Here is a 27,110-nt window from a genome sequence, read left to right as displayed (position 1 = left end):
TTCAGTTCAAATAAAACAAAAATTTAATAAAACAGACCGTAACATCTTTACACACGATGCAATGTCGGTAATTTATTTTAACAAACACCTTCTGAACGATTGTATGGGCATCAAACTTTGACAAAAAGTTAAATGAATTTATCGAGAACTTGCAGTTTGTATGTTGGTTGGCTTTCTTAAATTATTTCGATACCATTACTCTACGGTCATTTATTTCACATGTATTAGTATTCAGCATGCAAATACCTTTCAAATGATGCCAAAATTTTATTGGATCACCATGCATCATCATTTAAAATAAAGGTTAATGGAGCTTTCAGAGAATTAAATAATTAATTTTGTTGGTCGGAAGTGTTAAAGCTGTAGAGAAAGAAAGTACAGTCGAAACCCGTTGACTAGATATCGCTTGGCTCTATTTCCTAGTTGGCTCGAACTGGATGTTAAGGACCGATTTTGTTTTACTCTTTGTTAGCATTCCCGCTTGGCTCAATATTGGCGAGGCTCAAAGTATTTTGGCCGTTCCCTGGTATATCGAGCCAACGGGTTTCGCATACAAAGACATTTAGACGATACTAGAAAGGGAGGTTGATGCGGAATCCACAACAAAGAACAGTTAACATTCATTTAAGAGAACAGGAAAGTTTTGGTTACCTTGGGTGATAATTTTGGGCACCTTTGTTGTCAACCTGGTCACTTGGGAGGTCGGTATGAAACCTGTAAGCTTGCTGAACGCCCTCAGATCGGTGAAGCTGAATAAGAATTAACGAAACACATACAAATATTATGTTTGAAATGATATAGTATATAGTCCATCTTATTAGTATTTTTTTTTCAAACAAATTCACTGTCTGGGATGATCAATAAATATATTTGATTCTGTGGCTCCTCTTTGTCATACCACAGCCTGTAAAAATGAACTAAAAATATACTAAATTGGTGATTAAAATTATAAATATTAAAAAAGAAGACAAATTTCCACAAACAATTCGAGCTTATTTTGTCCTCAAAGTAAACTTAATATATGACTGACTGACTTTTCTTCAAAGAACTTACACGTCCATGTTAGCTGTGAAACCCTTCGGTCTTGGTATAAAAACGACCTCCCGTGGACTGGTGCCAAAAACACCATCAGAGTGCAGACTGGGTGTGGCAGACACTAATGGCAGAGGGGCCTCAATTGGAGCAGAGAAGAGAAACTCATCAGGGCAGACTTCAACTGGTGACAGAGGGACATCCTCCATTAACATGGCGTTACACTGGCTCGAGGCCGGAGCAAAGCAGACATCTTTGACAATAGGGCTGCCAGACAGATCAATCGCCAGCTTGGTAGCTGATGTATGGTGGGGTTGACCCAGAGGGTCAAACTGCTGCAGAACATCTGCAGCGATTGTGGTTGACTGAGAGGATGATACCTCCACAGCTTGAATATATGAAACTGAAGTAGCCATCTGAAAATAGAAAAACAAACGATAAAAGAAATTGCAATTGCAAGAGAGTTGCTGCAAAACAAGCGTATGTACACTAATGTTAAACATATAAACATAAAAGGAACATTCTTCCAACCAAAATAAATAAATAAAATGTATCATTTTATATTCTGGATCTGTATAGTCTGTGTTCATAGAAAACGCAATGAAAAAGCTGGTAAAATGAATGGCGCAACTCAAAATAGTTATGCGGCACACCCCACACTTTTATTAAGCGACTGGCTGTTGAAGAATGACACATCTGGACCACCCCCACCAGTAGTAAGCAAAGACTCAATTTGCGATCACATTTATTACACATCTGGTTAAATCGGATCGGGACAAAGCGATATGGTATCGTCCGATACTGTCTAGCGGGAGAACTGAGGAGACTTCAGACTAGGAGTGTGCTTGCAATGAAACATGATAGAAAGCGGATTATGTAGACTATTTCAAGGGTTGAGCTGCTTCCTTGTGGAAATGTATTTATCCCCAAACAGACTCTGATGTCCCTTACAGTATTCCGTAGATTGTATATGAGTACGTTTGAGCGATGCTAGTGAATGGTGTAGTGTTTCAGTGTTTGGAAACTTGCTTTGTATTGAAAAACTAATTCGGATTTGCTGTGAAAGCGCTATGTTCAAATATAGTTTCAGACAAGAGTACACAACTTATGTAACCATGATGTAAAATCAATGTAAAGATTCAACAACCACAATGAGTTTAACCAGTGTGCACACTGAGAAACTACAAATTCATGAAATGTTCTTGTGTCTTTGTTTTAACTCGGTGAAAATCATCAAAATAATATTAACAGCGCTGAAAAAGTACAAACATATATATCAAATCCATGCGTACGCATTAAATACATAAATATGATACCGTTAAATAAATGAAATCGCTGTATGTGCGCAAATATTCGCAGAAATGCAAGAGCTTGTAAACTGCTTCTTTCGTGTTTCTCTTGTAAACAGAAACTGCTATTGGAAACGTGACGTAACTTCCTGTGACGTCATAATTGAAATGTTTATTAGCCGGTAACCTTGATTTCCGATCGGACTTGATAAGTCAAATTTTGCAAAAGCAGGCAAAACTAGTTTAACTTAAATATCTTGCACTGGATTTAGTAAAAAAATCAAAAAAGAATAAAATCTGCAATGTTAGAGTAACGGTTTTCTGATTTGCAGTTGCTGTTTGTTCGTCTGAAGAAAGAAATGTTACTGTCGCCAGAAATCTGGAAATTATAGATATCAATTTACGGTTCAAGTTTTGCAGAAAAGCAAACTAAGCGAATTAAGATGTTCAAATGACAGGCACAAACACTGCAGAAGGCAAAAACAAATGTTCATTAGAGGTTTCGTGATAATCAATCAGCTTTTCTTGTATTTCTCTAGTTTATGTTATTGTTATATTCCAAAGCTGTTACTGTAAAGTACAATTTCATCACACAATGGAGCACTGCCATTTTCGGTGTCTTTTCAGTTGGGAAAATTACAGCGCAAATACGGCCCTCTATTAAGAGTTACGAAAGAGCTACTAAGAACTTCTAAGAACTACTAAGAGCTACTAAGAACTACTAAGAGCTACTAAGAACTACTAAGAGCTACTAAGAGCTACTAAGAACTTCTAAGAACTACTAAGAGCTACTAAGAACTACTAAGAGCTACTAAGAACTACTAAGAGCTACTAAGAGCTACTAAGAACTACTAAGAACTACTAAGAGCTACTAAGAACTACTAAGAGCTACTAAGAACTACTAAGAACTACTAAGAGCTACTAAGAGCTACTAAGAACTACTAAGAGCTACTAAGAACTACTAAGAACTACTAAGAGCTACTAAGAACTACTAAGAGCTACTAAGAACTACTAAGAACTTCTAAGAACTGCTAAGAGCTACTAAGAACTACTAAGAGCTACTAAGAACTACTAAGAGCTACTAAGAGTTACTAAGAACTACTAAGAACTTCTAAGAACTACTAAGAGCTACTAAGAACTACTAAGAGCTACTAAGAACTACTAAGAGCTACTAAGAGCTACTAAGAGTTACTAAGAACTAATAAGAACTACTAAGAGCTACTAAGAACTACTAAGAGCTACTAAGAACTACTAAGAGCTACTAAGAGCTACTAAGAACTTCTAAGAACTACTAAGAGCTACTAAGAGCTACTAAGAACTTCTAAGAGGTACTAAGAGCTACTAAGAGCTACTAAGAACTACTAAGAGCTACTAAGAACTTCTAAGAGCTACTAAGAGCTACTAAGAACTTCTAAGAACTACTAAGAGCTACTAAGAACTACTAAGTACTACTAAGAGCTACTAAGAACTACTAAGAGCTACTAAGAACTTAAAACTAGTAAGAGCGACTAAGAACTTTTAAACTACATGTACTATGAGATACTTAAAAAGTAGCATGAAATCGGATCGGATAGATATACTGTAACTCAGAAAAGTTTTTTTTGTCTGAAATGGTCCCATGTATTGGCGTATTTTAGAAATATGTTCATGGGCATTTTTGATGACACGTAGTCATTTCAGGTTGTTTATAGAAGAGGGGTTTTGACAAAGGTAAACTCAGTAGACATATATGTAAAAAAAAATTTTTTTAAAGGATCTTGTATTATAAGCGTCGAAAATTGTATGGTATTGAGGAGACTTCGTGTGTCTATATAATGTGAAAGTTGGAGTAAATAGGATTTCAACCAGGTTATGTTGATGACGTTTAAAAGCTCGCGTGGGACGTCAGCAATGAACAGCTTAATTTTAGACACGAACAAAACCATAGTGAACAATATAGTACCCCCTTTTTAAGCTAATTAAATGCAAAAAGTGCATAAAGATGTGACAAACGCATAAATATGAGTCCTTAGAAAATGAAAACATATTTTTAAGGCATGAACTATATTTTTTTTGGACATAAATTGTAATCATATATTGATACATTTTTCTCTCATAATATGGCCAGTAATTTTATCTCATTTTGAGGAGTTGTTTTCATTATGGAAGATATTATAAAATAATGATGGTGATAATGGGATCAACACGTGAGCTTAATTAAACATTTCCAGGCAAAAATAAAATCAGAATCTCGCCAAGGTTGCAAGAGGAGATGTGAGCAGGAGTTTATATGTTAACTGAATGCGTTGTAAATTCCATGAAACTATTCATGACTTCGTTCAGTGTATGCATTTTCTTTCCATATGCTATTGGAACGCTTTGTTATAATAAATCGTAAAACGATGGTGAATTTAACTCAATAACTGTATGGTATAGGTTGTTACAAATGCTTTGACGCACCATACTGGTTGTTTTCCATATGGTCGATTGAATTGGTACCCTCTTACTCAGCGTTACAGACACCCACATTCAGGAGAATTGCCATCGTAATGTTCAAGAGTTCCGTTAACCGCTATTGTAAATAGTACAGAAATTATATCAGATTTATTACAAAAAGACCTACACACAACAAAATCATGTAGTTGAATGATGAATACATATTTTGTGATGTACACTGTAACAAAAAACAACAACAGCAAAAAACAATATAATATATATAATATTTCAAGGCCTTTACTTAAACTTGTAGTAGACACTTGAGTTTTACATCTACTACCGACATGCAACTTAAGTTTCAAGCCTTTTTGTATCCATGGACATTTTTTCGCACCTTTTATTGTCATGACCAAAACGCGCTATAGTAAGGCATTGTTGTTATGATAATACATTTATTTTTAGATTATGAACTTTATTAATAATATAAATAGACTATAGAAAACAAAACCGGAAGGCATAAAAATATTACTTAATCGCTTATATAGGACAAAAGCATCATTTTCAAGAATTTTCGCTCCAGAACTTAGCTCTTAAAATGTGATTTTATAACATGTAGGTTTTCTGTGGACCACTGTGAACATTTATACAAATAACTTGAACACGGAAAGGATAATAAAAATCTGCAATTTTAACCTCCAATTTCATATAATGATACAAAGTCCCGGATTTCAAACCTAGGACGAATTTCTACGGGAACTAGCTGTGCAGGTTTTCGAGCCTGGCTCTCAGACTGAGATCCACCACTCGTACGTGTGGTCGTGCATGGTACGAGATCTGTATTCTCTTCTGTCTTTCAAATGGCTGTCACAGCCACCATCGTACATGCGAATGTTACGAGAACTTACCAATCCACTTTCTTTTATCCTACTACTAGCACTTATGTTATCTAACTCTCGTTTCCTCTTCTCCTTTCCGTAACTTTCACCCTTACTCCGCCCTTTCCTCATCATCCTATTTCACTCATCCTTGTCTCTTTACCTCCTCACATTAACTCTGCTTTATCTCCTATCTATCCTCCTCTATATTTCATTCAATTTCTACTATTCTCATATTCTATATCCTTCCTTCTTCTCATCCTTTATCCTTCAGTCTTCCTCTTCTATCCCAAATTATTCTCCACTTTTATCCTCTCTTCCCCACTTCTACCCTTCCTTCTCCATCTTCTGTCCCTAATTATTCTCTCCTCTTCTATCCTCCTTTTTTCATCTTATATCCCAAATTCTTATCCTATCCACCCTCCCATATCTTTCTATTCTATGCCTCTTCTATCTTCAATTCTTTACCTCTTTTAACCCTAGCCATTCTTATATGCTTTCCTCCATTTTTCCTCTTCTATCTCTAATTATTCTCCTCTTATTTCTTCCTCTTTTCCTTCAATTATCCACCTCATTGCCTCCATTCTACTCCTCTTCTATCCTCACTTCTCCTCATTTTCTATCCTCTCTTCTTTTCTCCGTTTTTCATTTCTATCTCCAGTTCTACTCCTTCTCTTCTTCGTCATATATCTTCCCCATCCTCTCTTCTCCACCTCATCTCTCCTCCCTCTATCATCTTATCCCATGCCTCGCTCCCATATCTCTCCTCCCTTCTCACATTGTCCAATCCGCTTTTCTTATGACGCGGATGATGTTGTCGATATTTAAAAAAAATATATTTGAACTATGATGTGTTAAAGAGAGAAAAAGATAGAAAATGGACCAAAACTGAAAAATATGGCAAAACACCACAAGTCCAGATAAGTCCAATTAACGGGGCTATTAAGTTTAGGAGCGTATTTTATTAATGCTAGTGGTTTTAAGTATTTCTCAGAAAAGCTCTTGTAATAATTCTGAGTAATAATATGCTAATTATACTTTCAGTGCTTATTATTCTTATATACTAAATCAGCTCGCATTCTTTAATAGTAGTAATTATATGTTAAATTACATTAAATAGACTACACTTAGTAAATTCTAAAATTGAAATATACATTAAGTTTAACTTATCCACTTTTCTCTCGATTGTAAAATTAATGCGCTTATGTTAAATATATAATAAGTGTTTGTAACTTCATGTAGCTCTTAGTATATTTTAGTAATTCTTATAAGCCCTCCTTGCTTATTTGAATAATTTAGGTTTTATTGACGCTTTAATATTTCTTTCAGTATATTCTACAATTTAAACCTGCACACGTATATATTGTTACACATAGCTTTATTAACTGATATGAATACTGTCTTTTAAACATGCTGCCTCAAATAAAAAGTCAAACAATTGGGATCATTGTAAGTGTTTAAATTCTGATCAAACACTACAGTACACAGTGAATGTCAAACACTACAGTACACAGTGAATGTCAAATTGAAACTCAGTTTAATTAGTCCTTTAACATAACCTACTTGAACATCTTTATTTTAATTCATCATTTATAAATGCTTCAAAGTCAGTCCTAAATATTCTTAGCAGCTCTTAGTGGCTTTTAGCAGGACCGACTAATCAAATATCTTCCGGATTCCTTATCACAAGTACCAGAATTGTATTCTTCCAAGCCCAGGGTTCTTAAACCTTTTTACAATGTATTCTCACGATGCATATATTCTAAGTTATATGCACACAAAACTATTCCAGGGACTCGCAGTTTATAGCTTAGGTCCCTTGGTTTAAAAGTATGGATATCCAAGGGAATTTAAAATGAACCATCACAAACCACCAATCTCCAGCAAGTTGAATAAAAAAAAACAAAGAGAATTCAGAGTAGTGTACAGAATTAGATTTAACAATGTTTTGTGACAATCTAATGACTGTAAAACCTTCTTGATGCGTTTTTGTAATCGTGTATAGCTATTCTAGAGTCACTTGCTAAAATGCCTATCAGTGGCGCATATTGAGTGGGTGGGGAATGTCAGTGGCATGGCAAAAAAACGATAAACAAAGGTATTTCCTTGTTAAATATTTTCATAAAAATGGATGTTACATGATAATTTAACATTGTTTTCATAAATAATATACCTTTTTACAATGTTTGTTGCTTCTGGACGATATATTAAGGCAAAAATGTAAGAGCTTGTAAACAAGTCTTGCTTCTGTTGTCACAATAAAGTAACTAAGGTGATTCGTTCTTAGCGACATGAAGTCACTTCCGGCGTGACGTCATAATAGAAAAATCGGACGGTCACACACTACCAATTTAAAGATGATACGTCTTCGACGCAGTTATCTCCCCTCAAAAGTATAGATTATTTTATCGAATGGAGCAATGACGCCGCGTGGTGATCAGATATCCAGTATACTTTTTTCGTTTGAATAAACTAGTGGGGGGGTTTAACGATTGTCCGAACGACATGTTAACAATTTAATGGCCCAACACCTACCATTACCTATTTCAAAATAAAGACAAATTGTGCGTTTATAAAAAGCCCCTCATAGGCTCTGTAATTTTTTTAGGATCTTCCATGACCCTCACTTTGTGTACCGCATAAATCATACTCAAAATATTGATTTAATAGTTATTTTGATATGGTGCTTAATGCAGCAATTAATCGCCGCAAACAAGAAATGCCGCAATGCGACGAACCCGGGTTTTCAATAATTGACAGAAGAACTTCAGTCTCGTTAACGTTGTGACATTAAGTATCGACTGTTGTTGTTTACACATATGTTCACTAACAGTGACATTGACCTTGACCTTAGTGGCCCAAAATACAATCCTTCATAAACTATTCTACTAACCTTGGTCACGATAGGTCAACACGTACTGAAGTTAACTCTGATTAAAGTTATTCAGTACTAAGTAATTTACCAATTTTCTAGTTTTATTTACAATGACATCGACCGTGACCATGATTTTTTGGACCCCAAACACAATCCCATGAAATATATATATATATATATATATATATATATATATATATATATATATATATATATATATATATATATATATATATATATATATATATATATATATACTCTGCCTATTTACCAAGTTTGGTTGAAATATGTCAACCCTAACTAAAATTATTCAGTGCCCATCAATTTTCTATTAATAGTTACATTGACATTGACCTTGACCCTAGGGGCCCTAAACGCTATCCCATGAAAGATCTCCATAAGCTTTTCCATTGTACCAAATTTGTAAAAATCTGGTAAAAAATATATAAATGTACCTGCCAAAAGCAATAAAAAAAGCAAAAAAAAAAAAACAACGTCAATCAAGGGCTATAATTTGTAGGGTAAATATTAGGTTATGCAACCTATAAGTAAGATGGTCGTCAGTTATTGTGGGAATTAATTAGTCAATTAAAATATTTTAGCTTTTTTAAGTACATGTAGCTGTTAGAAATTAATAATTATTATTAACTCTCAGTGCTTCATAGTAGAACTTACGTTTTATTGACACTTGATTATTACTTTCAGTATATACTGTATGCTACAATTTCCAATTGCACACGTGTATTTCAATACATAGCGTAGTTGATTGATATAAAAAAAATTAAACATGCCCCCTCACATAAATAGTTAAACAATTGGGATCATATCAGGTGTTTAAATTCTGATAAATCTACACAGTGAATGTCAAGCCTTAAGTAAAAAAAATATTCTAATTAGTTATTTAAATAAACTTATTTAAAATTATTCGTATTTATTTAGATTTCTAATGTATAAATGCTTTAAAGCAACTCCTGAAAAGTCTTAGAGGCTTATAGCAGAACCCACCAATCGAGTATCTTCCGGTTTACTAATAACAATATAATTAATGCCAGTATGCATTGAATTTGCCCAAACCAAGGTTCTCAAAGTTTATTACAATGTATCATCAGGATGCATTTTTACAAGTAATGTGCACACAAAACTATTCCAGGGACCCGCAGTTTATAGCTTTAGTCCGATAGTTTTGAAGTATTAGTTTCCAAGGGATCTTAAAATGAACAATCATGAATTACATTTACCAACATTCCAAGCATCGAATAAAAGTTGAATAAAAAAAAACCCATCAAGATACTAATAATTCTAATTAGTGTGTACAAAATTAGTGTTTTGTGACAACCTAATGACTGCAAAACATTCTTGATGTGCTTCTATAATCGTTTATAGCTTACGGTTATTCTACAGTCATTGCATGTTTGTTACCAATATTGAGTGGGTGGGGAATGTTTTCAGAAGCATGAGCATACCAATGGTGTTTCCTTAAGAAATATTTTCATAAAAAGGGCTGTTCTAAGATAATTAATCATTGTTAACATAAAAAATATACCTTTTTGCAATGTTTGTTGCTTCTGGGCGATATATTTTGGTAAAAATGTAAGAGCTTGTAAACAAGACTTGCCTCTGTTGTCACAATAAAGTAACTAAGGTGATTCGTTGCTGACGACATGAAGTCACTTCCGGCATGACGTCATAATATAAAAATCTGACGGTCACACATAACCAATTTAAACATGAAACGACTACTACGCAGTTATTTCCCCTCAAAAGTATCGATTATTGTTCCGAATAGAGAATAACGCAATGACGCCGAGTGGTGATATAGAGTGTTTTCAAGCGAATTAAAGAGTGTTTTTTAAAACTATGCTCGAATGAAATGTTTACAATTTTATGGACCAACATCTACCAGAACTTAAGTCAAAATTAAGACAATTTGTGCATTTATTAAAAGACCTCTTTAAACGTTTAAGACCTTCCGTGACCCTCACTTTGTGTACTGCATATTTTTTTTATATCATACTCAAAATATTGATATAATAGTTGATAATAAATATTAATGCAGCATTGAAATCCCATGGAAGTCCCATATAAACTCCTCCTATATACCAAGTTTGGTCAAAATATGTCAACCCAAGTAAAAATATTCAGTATTTTAATTACAGTGACCTTGACCGTGGCCCTAAGGGCAATTAACGCAGTTATATGAAAGGTCTCCATAAACTCTTCCTATATTTCAAGTTTGGTCACTATGTGTCAATCCTAAGTAAATTATTCGATACTATTGGTGATATTGACTTATAACCAGGTTTCACTCTGTGAAAACCTAGTTAAAAATATAAAAATGTGTCAAACGCAGTAAAGTCGATCAAGAGCCTTTTTTGAAAATCCCAACTTGCCCTAAAACTATAACCGGACACAATGTGCCCTCAATCTTTAACACAAGGTCCTAAGTCATTCAAGGGCCATACTTGTATAAGGAGGGAATGGTGTTTTGATTGTCAATATTTTACATGGGTAGTGAAGTCAACTGAATGAAGGGTATAGAAGTTATTAGGAAAAAATCTAATTAGCCCTATAACTTTAACCTAAGTTCCTAAGACTAAGACTAAGTCAATCAAGAGCTATAGTTTGGATATAAGATAATGTGTAGTTATGTAACCTCATTGTGTGATGGCCAGAACAATTTTGGGAAGTACATGTACATGACTATATTCAGTGAATTGAATGAAGGGTATTGGTGTTATGAGTTTAATTACCAACTTGCCTTAAAACTTGTCTGGTACCAAGAATAAACAATAGTAACATGGTAATATACCGATAATGAAATGCATTCAAAACACATTGGCCATTTTCCATTGAATGCATTGCTCTGGGTAATTCATGTTTTATAGGAACTAATTATTACCTTAAGTAAATTGATTCAAACTCGTTGAACCATATTGTTATTTTACACTTAAAGCATGGTTTTACCATATTGGACCAATTCACATTCCATCATTATAGGATTTGAAGCTGAATGGTTAGTAATTTAAAAAACAAACTTACTGAACATGCTGAATCTTCTTGTTTTTGTTTACATGTTCAAAGTAATGTGTTTACTTCTATGCCAGCATTGGATCACTATATCAAATAAATAGTAGTTACGTTCAACCAATGTCATTTTTCTTATAAGATTTTTTCACCCATTATAGCTTATATTTAGTACACATAGGGACAATCATTCCCATATATGGTTTAGCGTTTTGTAAACAGTCTAAAAACCATCTGTAAATACACTTTTATCATTGAATATATAGGAAATTGTTTGGTGGTTTCGAACCGAAGTAAGAATTTGTCTGGAAGAAAAATGAGTATAAACACTAGATACATTTTGTAATATCATACTTATTTCGCAAATGTGATGAACATAATATATTAAAAGAATAATTAACAACAAGTCTTAATGTAGGCAAACGTTGAACTTTTATTCTGATTAAATCGTATATATTTACAACAGCACAATAAAGAACTCCATATCACTAACGCCTAAATAACAGCTGTTAGGTAAAATATCATCATAAATTAAGAATTTCAAATCAAATATACCAGCTGATTAGCACTTGACCAGTCAATACTTGTCTGCAGGATAAAAAAAATATATCATTTAACTATTTTGTGACGCATAATTCATAATATTATATCATTATTCACTATTTGGTAGAACAAGTTCAACACATAATCTGTTTTTCAACAACAATCTTTCAACACACACTTATTAAACAGTCAAATAATTTTTAAATGAAACGACAAATTTAAATTATCACATATTGAAATATTTAAAAAAAATAGTACAACACAGTTTCATTATTACAGAACTTTGTTACTTATTGTTACTTGGTCCAGGGACGTATCCGAACAAAAATCCCATTCTCAAGAAATTATGTTAAAGTATGAGTGACTCATTGGTTAGGCAGGGCAAAGGGGCCAGTTAAATCTGTGTTTTTTTAAAGCTAATTATACCCATTTAAGGTATTTGTTACTATTTTTAATGCAAACACCTAGCAAAACCCCACAACTTTACAAAATTAATGAAGGATAGTCTGAAATTGAAAGCTCTAAAGCTGGTTTGGATTAATCCCCAGGCCCCCATTTCAGGAAACTTTTTAAGTCAGTTATAAAAGGATTTAGCTTTGCTCACTATTTCTTTACAATTTGTCATTGATTTACATCTTTACGATTTTTTAGATTTTTTATTTCTATATTTTTTCTTATATTTACTTCTTTAAGATTTTTTACTTCTATAATTTGTGTTATATTTACTTCTTTAAGATTTTTATAGACTTTTAATAGTGATAAGCTCGATGACCATCACAATAAAGCTGTTTTTAATTATCAAAATCAAACTAAAGTATGCATTTTGGCTTATTGAAATAAGCTACTTAAGCCTGTTAAAGCTTAAGAAGTTTTGAGAAATTGGGGCCAGAACTGTTTCATCCCTGTTGGTCCCATTTAAAGGTATATGCATCATTCTAGCACTGAAATGCACCATTCTTCTGCATAATAACAAATATCACATAAAAAATTTATCAGACCACTGGCAAATGCATCATTTAAGTCAATGCTTAAAAAAAGGAAATATTAAAGCACTTGTTATCTGCACTTTGGAAAATATTTGTTTAATATTTATGTAAACATAAAAGCCCCACTCCACTCTCTGTGTTGGCCAACTACCAGTATTTGTTTACACTTACCAATAAAGAAATAAATAATAATTGTGTTGAAGTGGGCTTCATGAAAGTGTCTCATTTCTGTACTACCTCACAGCAAAAACTGTCCACAAAAATGGAATATTTGTTATTAAAGGGACTCACTCATGTTTTGGCATCAATTTTTCCCCCTGGTAATGCATTTCAAAACAACATATTAAAAAACCCATATAAAACTGTATTACTCTTTCAAACAGAAATTGCAGAAAGCAACACTTGTAGTATATATAAAACGTTTTGGTTTTAGTGGGAAGTGAACCCATGCCAGTAGTCAAGGAAAAATTAGAAAACTGACAACAAAACCTCACGCCCACGAGGACTCATACACAAACATAAGGATAACTTAACCTTTAAGCCTTTTGTTGAATGTCATTTCTAATGCTATTCAGAATCGTGGACTTCAAAGACAATATTTGAGCATATTTTAACATTTGTTGAAGGGTTCCCGCCCTCGGTATCTTAGTTTTAACAACTCTTACGATTTGCCAAACTTGATTTCATCATACAAAAAAAGTGCATTTAACAAAAACATGAGCAAGTCCCTTTAAGTATGTTCATTTCCACCCAAACAATTACTGGGATTTATATTTGCTAACATAAAACTAACAGTTAGTGGGCCTTTAAGTTGGGAGTTACAGCCCAACATTAACATCCTTGAGTGTGCAGGAAATTTAAAGCTAGCTTACAAATGTGCATGTACCAAAAGAAAGTTTAGATGCATTTTTTGAAGAATGAATAGTTTAAGTAATCAATTACATACAATATTTTCAAAAAGGAAGGGTTTGAAACTAACTAATTAAGCAACACAATGTAAAATGAACATAATATATCTCATGTTTAAATCGCTGTTTCTATATTATTTTGATCAGATATATGTAGAGTTTATAACAAAACATGTAAAACTTCTTTTTCAAAAAACAACACTACTTAAAGTTTCTTACCTATTACATTGTATTTAAAGATTACACTTAATGTGCCCAAACCATACACAGTATGGTGCATTTCTATTATTTATTGTCTTTTTCTTGGTAAAAACACATTAAATGGTGCAAAAACATTAAATGGTGCAGACATTAAAAACACCCTTTTTATTTTGTATTATTGTATCTCTTTACATTCTTCAATATTGTTTTCTCTCTACACGATCTTGTTAATCCCTTTCCCCATCTCCTCATCTGTCTCAGACTCTGACCCCGAGCCCGCCCCGGCCTCCAGCAGACTGGCATGATCCTGGGTCTGTGGCTTCTTCTTCCCACTCAACCGAGACAGGATGCTTCCCTGCTTGCTTGGTTCCCGGCTTGACATGGAGTCGGTCACGCCCCTGTGGATTGAGATGTTGTCATCGTCTTGGTCCTTGGCAAATCTATGCCAGTAGCTGGTCGTAAGCAGGCTCTCCTTGCTTGGTTTGCGATACCTGTTGGGTAACATAGAGAATATTATAGGAGTTGTCATTCAATTCAAAATTCATCAAACATATTTTATTTTAAATTATTATCTTTTTGCCTCAAACGAATTATAAGAAATTGTTTAGCATTACTATAATTTTGATATTTATAGTATTTATAAATATAGAATTATTTTTAGTGATTACTTAAATTGATTTACAATGTTTAATACATATAACAGTGCTGTATAAGCACATTTTCAACACTATTTATTGATGATATCACGTCAAAAGTTGTTACTCTAGTTATAAATATCCAAAATATATAATGACATTATTTTTCCATGACATCGTCATATATGATATCTGTAGATAATTGAGAATATGTAAATGGATTGCAGAAATATCCAAAAAACAAACCATTTTCATGTAATTCTTGCTTTAATTTATCATATTCTTCAAAATAAAAAATATGATTTATTACCTTGCTGTAATAAGTACATTCTGGCCAGGTTTCATATAGATAGAGTAGAAAATATGGCCTCAACAGTGTTTTAACAATGTTTTCTATGATTTGACTTCGTGACCTAGTTTTTGAACTCAGGTTACCCAGTTTCAAATTTGACATAGACTTCATAAACACAAACTTTCTGACAAAGTTTCATGGTGATCAAAGAGAGAATGTTACCTCTACAGTGTTTACAAAGTTTTTCTATGATTTGACCTAGTGGCCTGGTTTTTGACCTCTGATTACCCAGTTTCAAACTCTACCAAAAGATCATCAAGAATAACATTCTGATCAAGTTCCATGAACATATGGTCATAAATATGGCCTCTAGAGTGTTAACATGCTTTTCCTTAAATTTGACCAGGTGACCTAGTTTTTGACCGCACATGACCCAGATTTAAACTTGGCTTAAAGATTATTAATATAAACATTCTGACCAACTTTCATGAAGATACAGTCATTAATGTGACCTCTAGAGTGTTAACAAGCTTTTTCTTAAATTTGACCTGGTGACCTTGTTTTTAACCCCAGATGACCCAATATCGAACTCATCCAAGATTTTATTGAGGGTAATATTCTGACCAAGTTTCATTAAGATTGTGCCCAAATTGTGACCTTTAAACAGTCAAATTGTTGACTACGGATGACGACGATAGACGACTACGACAGACGACCGACACAGGGCGAACACATTATAGCTCACCTTGAGCACTCAGGTGAGGTAAAAAAAAAAGAAAAGCCTACCTACCCTACCTATTTTTGAAATGGATGTAACCCTAACCAAACCTTTTTTTTTAGGCCTTTTCAAGAGTTTTTCTTTCTCTTTTTCTTGTCTACTTCACAGTAACCCATCAAACAAAAACATTTTCAAACTTACAGTATATTGATTATGTTTAAGAACTTTCAGAACACGCGTTTTTTTTCAATGGCAACATGTGTAGAAAGAAGTTTCATTTGAATATCGAAAGAATTTGGAGTTTAAGCTGCACTCTCACAGATATACCGTTTTTACAACTTTTTTTTATTTTTTGTCTTTGAAAGAGCACATTTTTGCGTAAATATCTGCAAACCAATGATAAAAGATTGCTGACAAATGATCAGATCGCAGATTTTCAAATTTCCGTTTGAATTTTAATGTTTAATGGCTTAAACCGTTACTAACGGTTTAAGAAAAATGCATAAAACGTCTGTTTTTTAACTTAAATATCTGAGATCTAATTTTTTGTCAGTAGTCTTATATAACTGATTTCTATGCATTTTCTATGCAAATTGGCTCGTTCCAAGACAAAAAAATAAAAAACTTGTAAAAACGTTCAATCTGTGAGAGTGAAGCTTTAAGGCTTATGTTTAAGTTTTGCACGCTGACGCCACTGCTGAAGAAAATAAAGCAAAGTGAAGTCTATGACAACATCTAAACTTATTTTTGGAAAACAAGCATATGTAAAGAAAAGGAATGGAAATGATGTCATATACTGTACATGTATTTAAATAGAATAGTATCTAGAAATATAATTAAAAAGTATGTCTTTGTCAACCTATTATTCAAATTAGAGAAAAAAATTATAAAATCATGTTTACAAAAAATTATGAAAAACTAGGAATACTATGAGCATTTTAGAAAAACTAGAAATACTTAAAAAAAACTAGGAAAAACTAGGAAAAATAGGAAAAACTAGGAATGGCTGGAGAGCCTGAAGATGGATGCAAGATGGGTGCATTATGGATGCAAGTTGGATGCAAAATGGGTGCATTATGGATGCAAGTTGGATGCAAGATGAGTGCATTATAGATGCAAGTTGAATGCAATTTGGATGTAGTTTGGATGCAAGAAGACATAGAAACCAATCAAACACAATATCCATTGGCAAAACATAAAATAAGTCCATGACCAAACTTTTTTTTTTTTGGGGGGGGGGGGGGGGGGGAAGTGATGGAAAAAAAATGATAGTTTGAAATGAATTTAAACCAGTTCAAGACATAATAAAATGGCCATGCAATCCATAGTAATAAATATTCACCTTTTATTTATTTTTTACATTAATGATTGGAAAGTGCCATTATACTACCACATTCGTGGGTTAACATAATTCATACTGCAATAGGATCAAGTACATGAAAAACAACTGACATATACATGAACATATGACGGTCATAATTTGATTTAAGCATCATAACAATTACAATCATATGGTGCCAATTAAGTGTTTTGAATTCAAAACTGGTCTGATTTATAGAATAAATATAGCAAAACATTATATTGTGAAGCATTCAGCTTGCATACAGCTTGCAAAGAGACATTTAAATACAAATGCATATGTCAATTCATGACAGACAAGCAAAGTGCTTTGATTTTCTGTATCATGTTGTCATTTCTTTACAAATATTTGGTTCTGGCCAATTTTGCAAGCCAAGGTTTAACATTTGTGATTCCATTACTTTATCCTGGCAAACATCGGTAGCATAATATTTCAATAGGTTAAAATTTACATCCGGATCTATGATTTAACCAATGATTCATTTTACTGCCTACCCCAAGTGCTATACTCATTGTTTTTCCTTGGGGATGGGGACCCATTATCCTTAAACCCTGATCTTAGGGCTATTCCAGTAAAACATATAACCCCCCGGAGGGAAGGCAATTATATAAATAGTATATAGGTGGGTGTCTTTTTTTGCTTATTTGGACCCCGCAAGGGTAAATTTGCTTCTGTAGGGGGATGTCATAATTTATAAGTGCCTTCCCCCGGGGGTAACGTGTTTAAATGGAATAGCCCTTAACACAGGTCCCACAGTTATGAAAATTGTGTATCACGACGAATGCACTCCAGCATTTTGGAAAATGAATCACTGATAAGCCCTCACAGGATTTGACCAATCTACAGCATCAGGTTTGATATGAGATCTAGTTAAATATAGCTACTGATCTGCGTTTATTCCCAAGAACATACAATGTGGGTACAATGCAGACAATATTATAACACAATACATGTATATAAACATTAAAACACCGTTAATCCGTACACCGTTTATCCAAATTTATTACTATTTTGAAATAAAAAAAATTGTCCCGATTTTAATTCTTCTTTGTTCAATTAAAATTTCCATCAATAAACAGAAATCACTATTTTCGAATTTATCGCTTTTTCGAAGACAAAATTACGGTCATGCTTCAGTATTTCACACCTATTTATCAATCATTGTTTGGAACTCTTTCATCTTATGGTTTTCACATCATACTGCGATAGAATGCTGGCATCTGCTTGAGGTGATAATGAAGCACAATTAGCACTTGTTAAAGAATGACATTGAGCATTACCAGGGTAAGTGTATTTTCGGTGCTATTTAAACATGTTTTATACAAAATGTGCTATTTTACAAATGTATGCATGTGCTGTCATTTTGTTTTACATACATAATATTGTTTTAATAAAAAGTATAACAAAATAGTAATGTGTAACTGACATTGCAATCTTCATCACATAATTGTTAATATGAATTATAGTTAAACTTTTTATCTAGGTCCAACCGACTTCGGATTAACAGTGTTTAAATGTTAAGGAAGATGCGCTGCTATGAAAAGCATTTAAGTGCTACACGTCATACGAATACGTACAAGTATCAAAATATACATACGTTTTCAGAAGTAGCGAGGAGCAGACAACAGAAACACTGGAGGCGGCCATGGCTGCAGACGCCATCCATGGCTTCAAGGAAACACCGAATGGGGTGAAGATACCTGAATTGAATAAAGGATATCAAATAATTATTTCTGAATGCAAATAATTTGTTTACTGTGAAATCACAAATAATCGTGGGACATTAATTTTCGTGGTTTTCGTGGGTTGGCATACTCACGAATTCAAGATCCCAACGAAAATTTGATCTTTAATTCTGAAATCATAATGTCTATGTAAAAGGGTATACATGTATTCATGTAAATATACATGGTCACAGAATACAACTTGTAAGTACCTAAATCATTGTTTATTTTACTGTTAATATGGTTTATATTATATATTATTTATTTAACCTCAAGGAATAAAGTCAATTTTTAGTACTTGCATTCAGTTTTTTGTATGACATTGCCGGAACATTAAAACAAGCAAATTAGCAACCTCATGTGTGGCACATGTAAAACGTGCTGATTATTAACCTCATGTGTTTGAGCGTTGCCACTTGATTTTGTTTCTTTGATCAAAGATTTAATCGATTATTTAATTAAACACCCTAACTATGTTTAAACAGTTTGCAAAAACACATTCAATGGCTTAATAATAATAATAATAATAATAATAATAATAATAATAATAATATCTTTATTTAGAGAAGGTATATACACATTATGGCATAATTACAGGTTCAACCATAACAACATCATATTTACAATGTGGCCTTGTGTGAAGAAACACATTCAATTGCTTCACTATTTTATATCCTTGATGTTGTTGCATCTTTATTTATGACCCTTAAATTACTGATCAAGCGATAATTGACATGGGTATCTGCGCAAATTGACATATTGTCCCATTGTAGTGTCATAAACTGTGTGACGTAGATGATACATAGCACGATATCAAAATTACCTGACTCACATGCCTTCTCTTGAACTGACTTATTACCTTCCCTTGAACTGACTTATTACCTTCCCTTGAACTGACTTATTACCTTCCCTTGAACTGACTTATTACCTTCCCTTGAACTGACTTATTACCTTCCCTTGAACAGACTTATTACCTTCCCTTGAACTGACTTATTACCTTCCCTTGAACTGACTTATTACCTTCACTTGAACTGACTCACATGCCTTCCCTTGAACTGACTTATTACCTTCCCTTGAACAGACTTATTACCTTCCCTTGAACAGACTTATTACCTTCCCTTGAACTGACTTATTACCTTCCCTTGAACTGACTTATTACCTTCACTTGAACTGACTCACATGCCTTCCCTTGAACTGACTTATTACCTTCCCTTGAACTGACTTATTACCTTCCCTTGAACAGACTTATTACCTTCCCTTGAACAGACTTATTACCTTCCCTTGAACTGACTTATTACCTTCCCTTGAACTGACTTATTACCTTCCCTTGAACTGACTTATTACCTTCTCTTGAACTGACTTATTACCTTCTCTTGAACTGACTTATTACCTTATCTTGAACTGACTTATTACCTACTCTTGAACTGACTTATTACCTTCTCTTGAACTGACTTATTACCTTCTCTTGAACTGACTTATTACCTTCCCTTGAACTGACTTATTACCTTCCCTTGAACTGACTTATAACCTTAGCCTTTTGCTTTAACAACTATATGTTTAAAAGACAGCTATCACAGACAACATGAGCATGTGTGTTATAAAACTGACCAACATTCTTATGAAGTTTGATGAGTGTAGGTAGAACACTTCTGGAGCTCATGCCAAACAATAGTTAATTAAGGGCCATAACTTTTGTAAGACATAGTAAAATGTCCAGCCATTCACAGGTGCAATTTCCCATGCTGACAAGCATTCCTATAAAGTTTGAGATACATGCAAGACTTAGGTGACATGATGGACGCAACTCTTTATATAGCCCACAAATACATCCATCCGGGGGGTATAACAATGAAGCACCAACCATATACAAGTACCAACTTACCAGCAGCTATAGGAATTCCAATGATGTTATAGACGGAGGCCGCAAAAAAGTTGATCCTGATTCTACGGACCGTCTTTTTGGAAAGCTGGATGGCAGCTGTCACATCTAGCAGGTTACTCTGGAAATAAGGTAATATTATTATATATATCTAACTGGTGGCTCAGACTAATTTTTTAGCCATTTTCTGTTATTGAAATTGGACCAGCGTGGTCAAAATTGGTAAAAACCAGCAAATTGTCGGATTATAGAAGCCCTGCTATTCACTAATATGTAAAATAAATGAAATTAGTTATTATGCATGATGGATGCAAATTTTAGAAAAAGGTCTATCAAAACAATTCATTTAGGCATAAACATTTGTAAAATATTACTTGTTACACATTAAAAAAGACAAAAAGAAGACAATTAACAGAAATAAAATTTGACTTTAATAAATGTTTCATTTTGCCATACACAAAGTCTAATATTCTAAGATTTAATCTTAAACAGACTCTTCTAAACAAGAAAGTATTGGCACTGTGCCATTAGATTTTGCCACCTAATCGAAGCCTAACAAAACATTACCGTATTAAAGGACGCACTATTCATCAACATTTTCCAAATTCTTAAATTGCATGTTTATAATACACCATATAGGAAACCTCTCTTTCATATATCTTTTAGCAAAGTTTGGAAGTCAAAAACAGATAGGATTACAAATACTAGCTAAATCTTCATCAAAATCTCATTACATACAGAACTTACAATTGTAAAGCAAAATATTAGCAGAATTGACCGCAACATCAGTGCCCATTCCAATTGTGATGCATATCAAAAACATAACATGTACGGTAAACAAATCTACATTGATTACATGAACAGTAAACAAACATACACTGTTACATGTACAGTAAACAAACCTACATTGATTACATGTACAGTAAACAAACCTACATTGATTACATGTACAGTAAACAAGCCTACATTGATAACATGTACAGTAAACAAACCTACATTGATTACATGTACAGTAGACAAACCTACATTGATTACACATACAGTAGACAAACCTACATTGATTACACATACAGTAGACAAAACTACATTGATTACACATACAGTAGACAAACCTACATTGATAATATGTACAGTAAACAAACCTACATTAATAACATGTACAGTAAACAAGCCTACATTGATTACATGTACAGTAAACAAACCTACATTGATCACATGTACAGTAAACAAGCCTTCATTGATTACATGTACAGTAGACAAACCTACATTGATTACACATACAGTAGACAAGCCTACATTGATAACATGTACAGTAAACAAGCCTACATTGATTACATGTACAGTAGACAAACCTACATTGATTACATGTACAGTAAACAACCCTACATTGATTACATGTACAGTAGACAAACCTACATTGATTACATGTACAGTAAACAAACCTACATTGATTACATGTACAGTAAACAAACCTACATTGATTACATGTACAGTAAACAACCCTACATTTATTACACGTACAGTAGACAAACCTATATTTATTACACGTACAGTGGACAAACCTATATTGATTACATGTACAGTAGACAAACCTACATTGATTACATGTACAGTAAACAAACCTACATTAATCAGGACAATATCAGCTGCCTCTACAGCGACATCAGTGCCGGTCCCAATGGCGATTCCAACATCGGCTTGCGCGAGGGCGGGGGAGTCGTTAACGCCGTCCCCAACCATGGCCACCTTCAGTCCTGCCTTCTGTAACTGCTTGATCTTCTTGACCTTGTGCGAGGGCAAAACCTCGGCAAACACCTTCTGGATGCCAATCTGAAAAGCAAGTTTGATCATACTGCTTCTGTGGCCTAGTGGTTTGGGCGTCAGCCTAAGGTCAAATATTTCTCAAAACTCCAGCTGGCTGACTCTTAACTGAGAGAGGTAACATCTTGCTGTTAACACTTAACATCTTACTTCTTTTAAGTGATTTTCTAGATTAAAATTTACTACCATTTAGGAATGTTTCATGGATGGAAATGGACTATAAATATAGTTATTGCAGTTTGCATTTTTGTTCCTTATTTCAATCCTACCTGTTTAGCAATGGCCCAAGCAGTTTTCTGAATGGTAATCCTACCTGTTTAGCAATGGCCCAAGCAGTTTTCTGAATGGTAATCCTACCTGTTTAGCAATGGCCCAAGCAGTTTTCTGAATGGTAATCCTACCTGTTTAGCAATGGCCCAAGCAGTTTTCAGAATGGTAATCCTACCTGTTTAGCAATGGCGCGAGCAGTTTTCGTGTTGTCGCCGGTAAGCAGCATCACTTGCAGACCCATGTCTTTGAGTGTGGTGATCGCGAGATGAGCTTCAGTCTTCACTGTGTCAGCTACAGCCAGCATAGCAATGATCTCGCCTGTTAACAGATACACAAATATTTATATTTGGAGTTCAAGCAAAACAGAAACCAATCTCTTTTTAGTGTTAATACTGCGATTACCATTCAATTTCTTGAAGACGCTCAAGCAGTTCTTCATATAACTTGTTAGACTGTGTATCACCTCTTATTTACTTAAGAACTCAAGTCCAAAAACACAGTCAATAGCACAGAGCATTGTGATTTGGACCTGGATCCATGATCATAAACAGTCTCAGCTCTCAAGTCTGAGAGTTTACTCTGACAAAAACCCCCATCTTTATTCCATTCCTTTTACAAAAAAACCCCATAATTATATGTAAATAATTGTAAAATTTCAAATAGTAATAAAAATCAGCAAAGTTCACCATCAATATTCATCTAGAAGGAAAGTTACAATAAAATGAAGATTTGCAGTTTTTCCTGAGTCTGTACTCCAGTGTGTGTATACCACGTGATAAATTATGTCATATATGCTATGTCGGAAGGCAACATTTTGCTTAAAATGAAGACTTAAAACCAAGATAACTTTTCTTTTTCTTCACCATTTTAAATGAAATAAAAGGCAGTCTATGCCGCTTAAAGAGCCCTACCTTCGTTTCATTGCTGGAGTTTGATTAGCTGATTAGTTTACTCAAACACTTCGACAAACCTGTTTTCAAACCAATGTTTTGGCAGTGCTCCATCAGGCGAAGGTTTTGTGTAAAGGTTTGTGGAAGTGTTTTCAGAAACTAAACTCTCAATCAAACTCTGGTAAAAGACTGAAGGCTGGACTCTGTAAGTGGCATAGACTGGGCTAGGCTTCATTTAAAATGGTGAAGAAATTGTAAAGTTATCTTTGTTTAAAGTCTTCATTCAGAGCAAAATATTGCCTTCCGACGTAGCATTTATGACACATTTTATCACCTTGTATACACACACTGTACTAAGAATTGAGACTGTTTGTAATCATGGCCCCTTTTTCTCATGTTCAGCCATGGTACAATCCATCTTCTCAGTGAAGCTCATGCCCTTCTTTTTTATTACTGGTTAGAAGCCAGGTATCAACATATTGACTTCAAGTACTCAAATCCCAACTCACTGTCAATAGCACAAAGCACTGCGGTGTGTCCCTGTTCCTCGTGTTCAGACATGGTACGATCCATCTTCTCAGAGACATTCAGGCCGTTACGTTTCATCCACTCACGATTCCCGATAAGAACCTCGTACACTTGCGATGACGCAGCACCCATGAAGTTGACATCTGAATGATTAGAAACAAAAATTTGTAAGAATATCTCCAATCATAGGCATAACAAGACATGGAAGGCCAGCGAAAAAATAATAATTTTAGACTGATATTTGGACATGAATGAGAATCTAAAATTATTATTTGTCTGGTCTGAATGTGCTCAACAAAATTATGCTAAAATTTTGATAAAATAATTGATAAATAGATAGAATGTGTTTAAATAGGTCTTAGATTGTGGGGGCAACAAGAGTACCCAGAGACACCCACTTGTCCGGCTTGGTGACCACAAACCAAACTGACATACACACTGGACGTAATATTCAACCTTTTCCTTCTTGCGTAAGCCTCATAATTACGCCTTTTTACTCTGTTTTCCAAAGCCTAATAATTATGCCCTTTTACTCTAAAGTTATATAACAAGGGCATTAACTAGGGGTTTTGGATGTGGCTAATGGCCAAATATATATTTGAACACGAGAATATTTTACTAAAACAACAGACACAAACCTTCAATATGGACAGACGTACTGTCATCAACGTTGTCAAACAGAACGTTATCAATCTTGACACGCAGACTGCCATTGATATTTTTCCTGTTGTTGATACCCTCAAAGTCAATCGCAGAGAAAATGGGCTCTAGGTTTGATACACTACATTTAAGCCCACACCCGGGCACTGCCTGGAAGTCGGAAGTTTTACCGAGATTCTCCGTCTTGAGGGTCTGGAAAGGATAAAACAATATATTTTATAAAGGAGTGCAGACAAAGAAAATACGGGCTACAAGTTTGACACACAATGCTTGAGCCCACATCTAGGCATGGCCTGTTAGTAACATGTCTTTCCTATGGTCCCTGTTTTATGGGTCTGAAAAGAATCAGTGCAGCTTTTTGTTGCTTCTCTAATGATATTTTTTACTCCCAACTGTCCTATTCATGTCTGTTCCAGACATTCCCAAACTCAACTTTTTAATATATTTTTCAACTTTTACAATACCTTTTCTTCGACCAATTTTGAAGAAATTACACAACTCTCCAAGATTTAAACCAGCATAAACACTCTCATAAGATTAATCTTAGCTAAACTTTAATTTGATATAAAGTATTTAAACTACATGCTTTCAAATCCTTTCCATGTTCCAAGAATTCATGTAAAAATAAAGAAACCTGTCATATAATAAGGACTTCAAAATAATAGTTTCAATAAGAACATTACTGTAAGAATTGTAACTATCACACACCTCTTTAGTGTACTTGACAATGGCGGACGCAATGGGATGCTCCGAACTGGCCTCTGCAGTGCCGGCAATTGCGATCAGTTCGATAAATCGGAACACCTTCTCCTCAACAAACATGGCGACCCGAGCGACTCGCGGAACTCCATGTGTCACTGTACCCGTCTTGTCAAACACCACTGCTTGGATCTAGGAAATAATGATATTTTTATTGAACATAAATGTTCCTTTTAGTAAATTTTACTTTTTTCTACCTGTGAAAGAATGGTAAAACTTTGAAAGAAAACAAAAAAAGACACTTGAGTATTTCTAACAATTCAATAATCCTACTGGTTTTGTTGCCCGAGAAACAATACTTTTAGTACTACGTAAAAACTTAAGATGACATGATTACATGTAATCTCATTTCCTTTAGCCACATACTAGTTTGATACCTCTTGAGATATCAGAGGATCTAGTTAACTTAGGGCTAATCCAGTAAAACATATAACCCACGGGGGAAAGGCAATTTTTTAAATAGTATATGGTTGGGTGTCTTTTTTTCGCTAATTTGGACCCCGAAAGGTTAAATTTGCTTCTGTAGGGGGCTGGTATATTCTAAAAGTGCCTCAGGGATAGCTTCACTACTTCCCCCACACAACCCCCCAGTACTCCCTATCTTATGTGTGGTCTCCGGTGGTTCCCCTCCCTTGATGAGAATCCCATTGATGGCTATTACACCAGTGCACACCATGGTTGCAGTAGGCATGGCCAGCCTCAGGAATAGCCCCCACTTCTTCCCCTACACACATCCACAGTACCCCCTACCTTATGTGTGGTCTCCAGTGGTTCCCCTCCCTTGATGAGGATCCCATTGATGGCCCCTACACCAGTGCCCACCATTACCGCAGTGGGAGTGGCCAGTCCCAGGGCGCAGGGACATGCAATACTCAGCACAGTGATCGCAAACTGGAATGCCTTCTGGTAAATTATCTCCGCCTTTGTGTAATCACCATCTTCCTGAATATAACACAGCATTTCACAAAAATTTTAGTTATAATTTTCTGGTTTATCTTCAATTCTATATTTATTATTGCACTTGTAAACATTTCATAATTTATGGAACAGAAAATTTTCTAATTTTTCATCACAGAAAAAAATACTAGAAATGGCAACGAGTATAAAATATGTAAGTGATTTTATTATGAAGTATGAACATTTAAGTGACTAGCCACCATCTTATTGGCCTTCTACTTACAGTAGTCGTATTGACAATTCTAGGCTTGTTTTAAGGACAAAATTTATTTGCGGATTTTGGAACCATCTGGTTAGCCCCTTTCAACTAATCTGACTAAAGTGCATGATCTTCATTGCTTGTGGTAAAATCTGACAGCGACCCATTGAAATCTATCATTATTTTGAATGATCTGGATTTTCCAAAATAGCTTTTTATTCTATCAGCTGATAAGATTTCTGATATGTACTATTGACGTTCTAGCATGTG

The 27,110-nt window shown here is 34.3% G+C and overlaps 1 protein-coding gene across 8 annotated transcripts in view; it reads right to left on the bottom strand.

The window, feature by feature from the left end:
- Positions 1 to 11,923: 11,923 nt before the first annotated feature.
- LOC128228825 (copper-transporting ATPase 1-like) overlaps positions 11,924 to 27,110 on the bottom strand; it is a 54,733-nt gene continuing 39,546 nt past the window's right edge. For all 8 annotated transcript variants that reach the window (XM_052940331.1, XM_052940326.1, XM_052940330.1 and 5 more), the window contains 9 exons: positions 26,435 to 26,626; positions 25,634 to 25,816; positions 24,904 to 25,117; positions 24,247 to 24,408; positions 23,023 to 23,165; positions 22,383 to 22,586; positions 20,760 to 20,877; positions 18,751 to 18,853; positions 11,924 to 14,639 (listed from right to left, as the gene is read on the bottom strand). In XM_052940331.1, coding sequence (XP_052796291.1) covers positions 14,363 to 14,639; positions 18,751 to 18,853; positions 20,760 to 20,877; positions 22,383 to 22,586; positions 23,023 to 23,165; positions 24,247 to 24,408; positions 24,904 to 25,117; positions 25,634 to 25,816; positions 26,435 to 26,626 — 1,596 coding nt within the window. In that variant the 3' untranslated portion in view covers positions 11,924 to 14,362. The remainder of the gene's footprint in view (positions 14,640 to 18,750; positions 18,854 to 20,759; positions 20,878 to 22,382; positions 22,587 to 23,022; positions 23,166 to 24,246; positions 24,409 to 24,903; positions 25,118 to 25,633; positions 25,817 to 26,434; positions 26,627 to 27,110) is intronic.

Source organism: Mya arenaria, chromosome 3, assembly GCF_026914265.1.
Source record: "Mya arenaria isolate MELC-2E11 chromosome 3, ASM2691426v1".
Taxonomy (NCBI): Eukaryota; Metazoa; Mollusca; class Bivalvia; order Myida; family Myidae; genus Mya; species Mya arenaria.
Note: the sequence above shows the minus strand (reverse complement) of the source record. Positions and strands in the feature narration are given on the sequence as shown.